Genomic DNA, 9,802 nt, shown 5'->3' with positions numbered 1-9,802 from the left:
ATCAGCATTCCTTTTGTCTTGAAAAAATAAAGAGAAACAAAGAAAATAAAATAAATAATGAATTTAGGTTGTAGACCCATGTACGACGAAACTACAAATATGTCTAAACATGTGTTTTACATTAAATATGGCAAAACACAAGACTTATAGTCACAATTGTCTTTCCGACTTCACGTAATTGTTTCTCGGCCACTTATTTCTAAATATGATTTATAAAAAAACATATTTGAGATTTTAGCCAATGTATGTTTAGAAATAATTACCTATTTTTTCACATTCATTTAAAAGTTGATCTTCATACATTTTATGAATTGGTGATTTGTACATATTATTCCTCAGCCTGCATATTACGGGATTTGTTTACTGAATTAAAAATCATTGTGAAATATATTAAATCTTTACGTATCATAATAATGTACATTATTTTTTTCTGTCATTTCTTTTGAAATTGAAGTCTGCACTAATATTCACAACGTAGCCTATTATTAATAGCCTAATAGACTGACGACATAGACTATTAATTTACAATGTTTTGTAAGGGGTGAATGCACAAAATAGCTCAAATATTTTAAATGCGTTGTCTTGGTCTTTTTGTTTCTTAAAATGTCGAGACATCACTATTTTATTTTTTTTCAAAATCGTATTAACAGAACAAATATAAATGCGTGTTTTATTTGAACATCGCTTGCACCAAGTCCAAATGTTATGGGCGAGCTGATCCATCCTCTCTCCCCGTGAAAGAAAGAGAGATTGATGACTCTCGCTGATATCAATCGGCTCATTAACTCCAAATACGAAGCCAACCTCCGACGTAATATGTCACTGACCAAAGGGTTTCATCGCATAAATCGGCGAAAAGGCACTTTGGTCTGTTCTCCAAAAAAAAACGCATGAGATCCTGAACGCAAATATATTTGGAAACGAAATTTACAATGATCATTATTGTCATTTGAACAACTGCTAGCGGGCTTATTTAGGCTATTACAGCGCAAAATGTCGTTTTCTGCTATAGAACATAAGAAACATGTTGGTGTTATCATCTGTCCATTTGCCCATAAAATATTTTTTGCTGACAAAGGTCCTCAATTAAAAACGCGACAATACAGGTAAACACTTTTGGTGAAGGAGAAGCGCGCAGAACAGCTGTATGAATGACGACGCGCGCGAGGACGGACTACGCTTCATTCGCAGTGTAACGAACTGTTCAAACTGTAAATATTGAGATATTCCGAGGTCAAACACTCCCCTGGGTCGACATTATTGAAATTGGGACACCACACAGAATAAATAAAACAAACCGATCACTGCTAGCCGCAAGTTAGTCCAGTGGCAACGGTCAAAGAGCGCATGCTGACACACAATGAACTGTCTCGTGTCTGGTTCTTTGTCAGTATTTACGTGGAAATTAGCTCACATAATTCGGTTTGAATCGTCAGCCTCAAGTGCCTCAAATGTGTCACAGGGCTCATTCCGGACGGAGGCACTTAGCAGTCAGACATTTTCGACAAATCAGAGCTTATCGCCTCAAGAGAGCAGTCGCTTGCGAGAATTTGCCATCAAAACAGATGCGGTGCTCGGTGTGTGGGCGCAAGGCTTGGGCTACACACCATTAAGCTCGAGCTGCAGCTGAGTAAAATGTGAAATGGGAGAATTAATCGATCCCAGGACGATGCTTTTTTTCAGTCTCGTGGGAGTATGAATTCTTTTATTCATGAGCGTGTTATGTCACTTCCATTAGGCGGTGGACATTTTTTCAGTGTATCTGAATATACATTTTCATAATTGCAGCCAATATGTCTGCAGAGCACTCAAAAACTTGACGAATCTTTTCCTTGTGTAGGTGTGAACAATAATTATCATCATCCCATATAGGAAAAACTTCAAAAGCGCTTTTATCTGCTATTTTGCCCAGTTCTCTTTGTTTTGCTTCAGTTTTTAACATATCATGTATTCATTCTCTTCTTGAGTGGGCATTTTGGGTCCTGCATGAAGTGCATGGGCAGTTAGGAGGAGGTGAGTCAGCGCGGGGGATGGAGAGCGCTGGTTAAGGGTCGCAACTGCGCTAATGCTGAGTGGCAGTCGATAATGCCAAGCCGTATCAAAATCTCACCCCTGGCCCTTGGAGCTCTTAAATTATTCGCCACCAAGGTAGAAAAGGACATGCATTCACACTCATAGCTATACGCGCTTTCCTGTGAACCCCTTTGTTGCATGCCGCAATTTTCTTTACAGACTAAAAGGTCATTTTCCCCCGCCAACTTAAATAACATAAGTTATTTCTTAGCACCGTATAGCTGTTGGAAAATATTGATAAAATCAGACCTCGCAGGTACACCTCTCTGGAGCGTAAAATGCAGCATTTTTAAGAGGCAGACGTAAAATGAATGGTTTGCTGTGAATCTTTACATCATTTTAGTTTAAACAAAGTTGCTTGTATATAGTTCTTTGAAATTTGTTTTTATTTATATTAATTATTAATTAAATGTTTTACTTTTCTCTTTCAATGTTTCGTTATGGATTCTTTAGATCAGCGTGTTGGTTTATTCTCTAAAGCAGCATTACGTACGTGCAGACTACAAGGGTTCTTGAAAATGTTTTGCAGTGACATCAGGCTGCAAAACCCTTTATGTTCGAATTCGAAACCATTTTCATTCATCTGATTTAGGTTACCTGGAAATAACAATAACCATCACAATAAAAGACAAATAAAAAGCAAACATACACAATAATAGGGTTAGGACGGGTCTCTAAGTTTCAAGCCAATTCAAGAACACGAGTCTATTGGATGCAACCTTTGAAAATATTGAAATAAGGTTCCCACTCTATATAATGAGACAGCTTTGATGCTGCCACTTCGAGTGTGGCTCGTGGGACTTCAATATCCGCACTGCAACTAATCCAATTACACGAATCATAAACTGTGATTGGCGGAATTGCTGTTGGCTCCAATGCCACGCGAGCGTTTTCCAATTAGGCCTATTTCTAAAACCTACAGTATTCATGTAAAGGTTCTAAACCACGGAATTCTTATCTCGAAAAGCATAAATGCGCGGGAGAGAGCGCCAAAGTATGGTTGCACTCTTGATGAAGCTTTTTGACTATTTCTGGATTATTTGTAGGTCAGTTGAGTCAACTGAATCTACCTGTACATGCTTAAACAAATATACATGTTAATGTGAAAACATTACATGAGATTGACGTTAGAGACAGATGGATGAAAGTCAGGGGCGGCAGGAGACAAAGAGCGGAAAATTGAACGAGCTCGGGAAATTGAGCGGAAGTAGAGCAGTGAAGCTGAACCGCTTGCGTCACGGTGGGTGCAGCAGTTCGGTCTCTCTCCAGCTCTGATTAAGGCCACCTCGCAAACAATCAACAGGCCAAAAGGGTCTGCTAAGTAAGTGACCGTGTCAAATTATGCCGGGCACATAGTCTACCCTATTAATACATCCTATGTATTGCGAATAAACGTATATTTAAACTTAAATGTATAATGTTCAAAACAGTGTTCAATCAACTCGGCTACAATTAGATTTAATTTCTGTATAAGTTAATTTAGCAGTGGTGCTTTCACTGTGTACCAGAGTGCTTCGTTTTAATGGAGAGACTGTTTCATTCATGCAATCTCTGTTCATTCATCAGAGCACCGTAGCGTACCCTCCGAGTTCGAACGAGACACGAAATTCTTATCAATGGAGAGTTCTGACGTCAACAGCGGCGCGATGACTCGTGGATCACGTGTCTAGACGCGTCTATACAAATGAGAGTTGCGCTGTCCGTGGTCCTGAAAAAAAATCACGCTCCGCATTCATCTCTCAACAAGACAGATCGAAGTGTTTCAAATAATTCTTGTGGGAAGCAAACTTACTTTAACTCAAGTTTTAAATGAACTTAAGGATAGCGTTTTTTTCCAAACCTCATCCAAGAACCACAAGGTTTTGAGTTCCAGCTAATTTGTTCGGAAATCAGGTAAGTGCACTGCCATTCCTACACGCACTCGATAAATAGTTTATAGTTCCATATAAAAACAAAGAGAAGCTATGAAGAATTAGAGATAAGTTTTCCGCTGATACCTACCTTGAGATGATGTTGAATCTCAGTGCAAGTCATTCAAGGAGATACAGGTCGGTCGATCAACAAGCGTCTCATTCATAAATTTCTAAACGCCTTCCTCCCACCTTTTTTTTTCTTTTGTAAGAGTACACGATCCTCATCAGTATCTTTCCGACAAGGTAATCTTGATATGTGATATCTATGTTTTTGTCTTTGTTAAAGCAATGAATAATAATAATATTTTGGGATCGTGTGCGTAGGAATGAGGATTTTAAGCAAATTTTAAGATTAGTTGGCTGGGAGTTCATTCTTTGAAAATCGAAAGAAGGGAGAGAACGTACAAACTAATAAATTAACGATCAAATTGCTTTTATATGAATGAATAAAAAGAAAAATAAGTTGACTGACATAGTAGGGTTTTTCTCGCAGTTTGCATTTTAGGAGACAGTGAGACAAAGCACATGTTAATTTATAAGGTTTTATACAGGCATGCTTTCGATTCCCTAGCGAGTCAAGAAAGACAATTTACAGTCATAATTTAGTTTTAATATAATCATTAACCATATGTCGCCTTGCGGTGGCGTTTCACTCATCCGACTCGAGAAATGATAGGTGAAGAGGCAACCAGGGAATTCGCTCGATATTCCCTTTATACGTAGCCTCCGTGTGGACTCACTTTAATTAAAGCAGCACAATTAATTGGATTTAAAAAATGACAATGTATTGTCTTGACAACGTACTGCTGTAAAACAAGCGCATGTTGTAATATTCTATCATACTAATTTAGTTTAACAGATTTCAGCTCATGCACGTTATAATGCTGTCGAGACAAAATATTAAAATATTAGTGACAATAAAATGTATAATCTTGTTAATGCTCAGAAAAAACACACACAAATGAATCACCATTTTTTTTTCTTTTGTCTTTGTCAGGTGCTCCCCTCTCCCCCATCCTGTCCTCTCTGCATGGTCATGTTCTGCTGTTGCTACCCCTCCAGCACCTCAGCTCTCCTGTTAGTCCTCCTCAGCCTCACCCCCTTGCTGGCCTTGGCTGCCCCTGCACTTCAGCAGAGATCTTCAGTCAGCAGCGGCATCAATGAGGCTCTCAACTTGGCAAAAGAGGACCCGGGGGCAGCAGAAGGAGCTGCTCGGACACATAGGAAAGTGGACAGCCTGCTCCAGAAACCCTTGGTACAGGAACATGTCTCAGATGTGGACTCTGCCAGTTCTCTAGCCTCGGTTCTGCTTGAGGCTCTTGACCACCCAGTTAGAGAGAAGATGACCCAGGGGGATTCTGAAGAAGGACTCGCGATAGAGGGAGACCTTGAGCAGGGCACAGATAAATTGGCAGAGGTAGTACAGCAAGGGGAGGAAAACTGGGGACAAGAAAATCCAAAGGATGAAAGTGAGAGTGTAAAGGAGGACAAAGTGAATATGGCTGAAGGAACGGGCGGGCAGAGTCAGTCTAACGTGGCCAACCCCCTCCAACGCAAAGCCAGGGGCTATTTCCAAAACATTGACCTTGGGCTGCAAGACAATGAGATCCTCCCGCCTCTAAAAGGCTATAAAGCCTATAACCAGCAACTGGCCCAGGCGACCAAGAAGCTTAAGTGGCAGGAGGAGCGAACGAGAAACCCATCCCAGCTTGACAGAAACTTCATGGATGATTTCGATTTTGTGGAAGAAGAGGAGGAGGAGATTCTGACCCGCAAGGAGGAGGAGGCACGGGCACAGGCAGAGCAGGAGGAGGTGAGGAGGCAGGAGGCCGAGGCACAGGAGGCACGTGAGGAAGAACAGAGATTGGCAGACATCGCCTCTGACATGCTTCTGGAGTACATGGGCAGGAAGCAGAAAGCATCGTCCTACATGAGAGACATGAAGGTGGCGGCTCTTCTAAACAATGTGGCTGAGGACAAACGCTCAAACGAGGTGGAGGATAACGACGACGATGATGAGATGGATCCCCAGACCATTGACAAGCTGATAGAGATTTCCAGCAAGCTGCACTTGCCTGCTGACGATGTGGTCGAAATAATCAGCGACGTTCAGGAGAAGAAGAAAAAGAGGAAGGATTTACCCCCAAGCAACACCCCTCGTTTCCGCCCTCTAGTTCCTCTCAAAGCCAAGCCGAGGCCTCAGGCATATCAATATCCTAAGTCACCTAAGAAATCCTCTTATACAGTCGATCCATATAAGAAATGGTACAAGGAGAAAAACAAAGGCAAGCTCAGCAAGCAGGACTACTGGTTTAAGCCGCAGAAGCAGTTTCTGGCCTATCCCTCATTCCCCTATTATCAGAAGCCATATCGAGCATATTACCCAGTCTTCTTCCCGCCCCCCAAGCCACAGTTCTATACAAATCCCGCTCTGTCGTTTGACTACAACTTTGGGGGCTCCATGAGGTACGGTCTGAAGCCTCCAAGCCGTAGGTACAGAGACAGGCCTAAGGCCAGGGACTGGAAATGGGCGCAAGCCCCGCAACGCCCCCAGAGCCCCTACCCACAACCGGACACTGTCATATCTAATTACATTCTCCCCCATCCCCGAACTTACCAGGCTCTCCCTATGCCCAAACCACGTTCTCCTCAGAGTGGGAGAGCACCTTCTTACATCTACCCACCAGACTATGTGTACGATGAGCCAGAGTCTCCACAGGAGAACGATGAAGAACTGGAGAACTTCATTGAGAAGATTTATTACAACCGTAGGTTATTTTAGTCAGCTGGGAGTTCAGGAAATTCTAAAGCGATGAAACAAGCGATGAAAGAGTGAGGAGAAAAAGCGGACAGGGAGTTTGAACGACAGGGCTGTGAAAAGACAGTTAGGTGTTTCTTCTCCACTCTTGTGTTTTGATACATTCCAAATCAGGAACGGAAGAGATGGTGCTGCTTTATCAGAACCTCTCTGCGTGCACTCATTTGGTTTCTCTCGCAGTTTACATTTTAATTTGGTGAGAGAATACACAGGTGAATTTGTAAGGTTTCATTCAGGTATGTTTTTGATTCTCTTGCATGTGGAAAAAAAGAAAAAAATACAAAAGATAAAACAAAAAGAAACCAAAAACAAGCAGACAAAATGGTCAAAGAAAATATTTTGGTGCCAATTGCAAGAGACCCATGTTTATACAAAGATTTATTTTCTTTAGGAAACACTTGATTAATTGAAAAGCAAAGCTTGGGGTTGAATTCTTGATACTGCAGGGCACAGTAATAATTGCTATGGCACTAGTTACATAAACAAGTAACTGTCAAATTATTACAGGCTTTTCCTGAGGGTCTGTTTGATTGTTTTGATCAATGTTCCTACTGCCTTAATACTGATCACTGTTTTAGCTCATCCATGTGCATGCAGGTCTTGCACCACTAAAAAAAAAAAGAATTCTGTCACACACGCTGTAAACAAAGCTTGAAACGAAATCTTCCATTTTATTCACAGAAATGCAAAATGATGAGTATCTTTACTAGGTCGCTGCCCTGTCAATCTACTTGGTGGAATACCTGTACACATGTGATTTACTGTAAACTTAATATCTTGCCAAAATTTCGAACAAATTTTAAAAATGCCCCTGTTGCTATGGGTTTCCTCCAATGTTCAACCACTGAGTACAGGATCTTTGTCTTGAGAGCCAACAGAACGCTGTATAGTAATGTTTGTTCCTAAACAGTTTTAAAATGTCTGAAGTTTGTAAGGAATACTCTAAGGGTGAACAGTTTGCACGTCTATCTGTATTTGCATCTTTAAAAAACAAAAAAACAAAAAAACAAAACAAACAAAAAAAAGACAAATTTGGGGAAAATTTCCTTGATCAAACTGTGATTATTTTAAAAATTAATAAAAAAAAACAAAAAAACAAAGACAACTCTAATTACTATAGCAAGTGTTTTCATCAGTGAACTGTCTTGTGAAAGGAATTTGTTGTTGTCAACTTCCCGATTGTAAGTTGTACAGTGTCAAATAAACAAGTGTGTGTGCAATGTGTAAATAACAGCATGTTGATTACTAGTTTTGCTATATGACAAAAATAAAGGCAATTATTTTATTAAAGTCAGTTTTTTTTAACAAATGTCTTATTGGAACGTCTTTGATCAGATCCTGAGCAGAAATTAATTAATTTCTGTACCACAAAGGGTTCTTGCCAGGACGATATATGCCGTTTCTTATCTCACCTGTAGCAGAAATTACATTTGACGTCACAGAGTCTGAACCAGCATGCCCTGTACATCTTTGAATTTTATCTCTATTTTCCACAAACTTTTTCTCATGCCTTTTTACAGCAGAACACTGAAAACACAAACTGACTACAGAGACAATTTATTCTCCAGCTACTTGCATACCTACAAAGATCTCTAATGAAACTGATAGATATGCAGCTCTGTGATTCTTAAAAACCTTTACGAGTCACGACCACATTACTCATGGCATCCTGTTCCGCAACAAACATTCATCGCAACATGTTGTGATTATTAAGACTGAACATGTTTACCAAACATCAGAGCAAAACACGTAGAGAATTACGTGAAAGAAGATGTAAGTGCATCTGAATGCAAGCATCTTTAACTAGCAAAAAGCCGAATCCATGTTTTCAACCTCTTGAGAATGATGCTGTTCAATAAGACGCCACTAGATGAAAGTCATTCGCTAATAAAAAGAACTTAGAATAATAAAAGGCGAGTAATGTGAAGGGAATAGACATGGAGACACACTGAGACCAAATGAAAGAGAGGGGTGGGGAGAGAGAAAGCTGCAGTGATTAATGAGTCACATGATTGACGGGTGAGTCATCTACTGCCATGCACCACTGCAGAACCTCAAGCACTTATACCCTCTCCCTCTCTCTCCCTCTCTCTCACACACATAGGCACAAACACCAGCCCACTCCCCCACACCCTGACTTTGGACACAATGCAGAACTCAATTATGCTCAAAAACACCTGCATTAGGCAAGACGCAATCACTCCTATTGCCAGAAGGCCTTGCTGTCTAATTCAGACTACGCAGCGTTTGGTTAAAACACCACCAAGACCTCACGGCGACTGATAATAGTGGGGTTAAACCCCAAACAGACATTCATTATCGTGCTGAAGCACTCTAAACGTCCAACAGCCCTTAGTGGTGGATCCCGCTGCAAATTAACCATTGCTGCGACAGACGACCGCTTGAAAATTTTCCATTAGTGACCAGAGTGCAGCAGCTACGGAGGACAGTTGTTTATGAGCCTCTGATGTGTTTCTCTCATTCCTTTTCTTTCAGCTTTTGTGTCGAATACGCAGAGGGCCGTGAATGAGCATAAGTGCGGCGAAGTCTCACGGCGCTGGTGAGTCATGGCCACTTACATTCTGCCTCAACCTCCATTCTCAAACAGTTTCATTGAAATATGCATAGAGTCTGTTAAGTTACGGTGGTAATTACTGTAAATGGATGCCTGACTCTTCAAAACCTTCACACACGAAATGTTCAGAGTCATTAACGTACGCCGCGGCTCCATCTGTTGCTCAGGCACGTGATCGCACGTACGCATGCGTTCACATGCAAAAATCAGGCATAAACACAGCCTGATGACAGTGGCGCCAGTACTTCAGAGGTAAAAAGTGGCTGATAATGACTGTGACTCAGACAGCAGCTCTAATGATGCATTCTGCCGAGCTGACCGACCAACACAGCACGGGAAAAAACACTCTCGGATGAAACTTTCTCTAAGGTGCTTCAAAGTGCCTTGAAACTCTCTGCTGCCTTTGTAGATAGACAGCCCCCA

The 9,802-nt window shown here is 41.1% G+C and overlaps 1 protein-coding gene across 1 annotated transcript; it reads left to right on the top strand.

Annotated features, from left to right (window-relative positions):
- Positions 1–2,085: 2,085 nt before the first annotated feature.
- LOC306865849 (uncharacterized protein) lies at positions 2,086–9,368 on the top strand (the record flags this gene model as incomplete). The annotated part of the gene is made up of 3 exons (XM_079410677.1): positions 2,086–2,148; positions 4,984–6,754; positions 9,301–9,368. 3 exons carry the CDS (start codon positions 2,086–2,088, stop codon positions 9,366–9,368), a joined length of 1,902 nt encoding a protein of 633 aa, XP_079266803.1.
- Between the last annotated feature and the right edge of the window lie 434 nt (positions 9,369–9,802).

This window comes from Barbus barbus, assembly GCF_936440315.1.
Source record: "Barbus barbus genome assembly, chromosome: 47".
NCBI lineage: Eukaryota > Metazoa > Chordata > Actinopteri > Cypriniformes > Cyprinidae > Barbus > Barbus barbus.
This window is presented reverse-complemented; position numbering and strand designations above follow the sequence as displayed.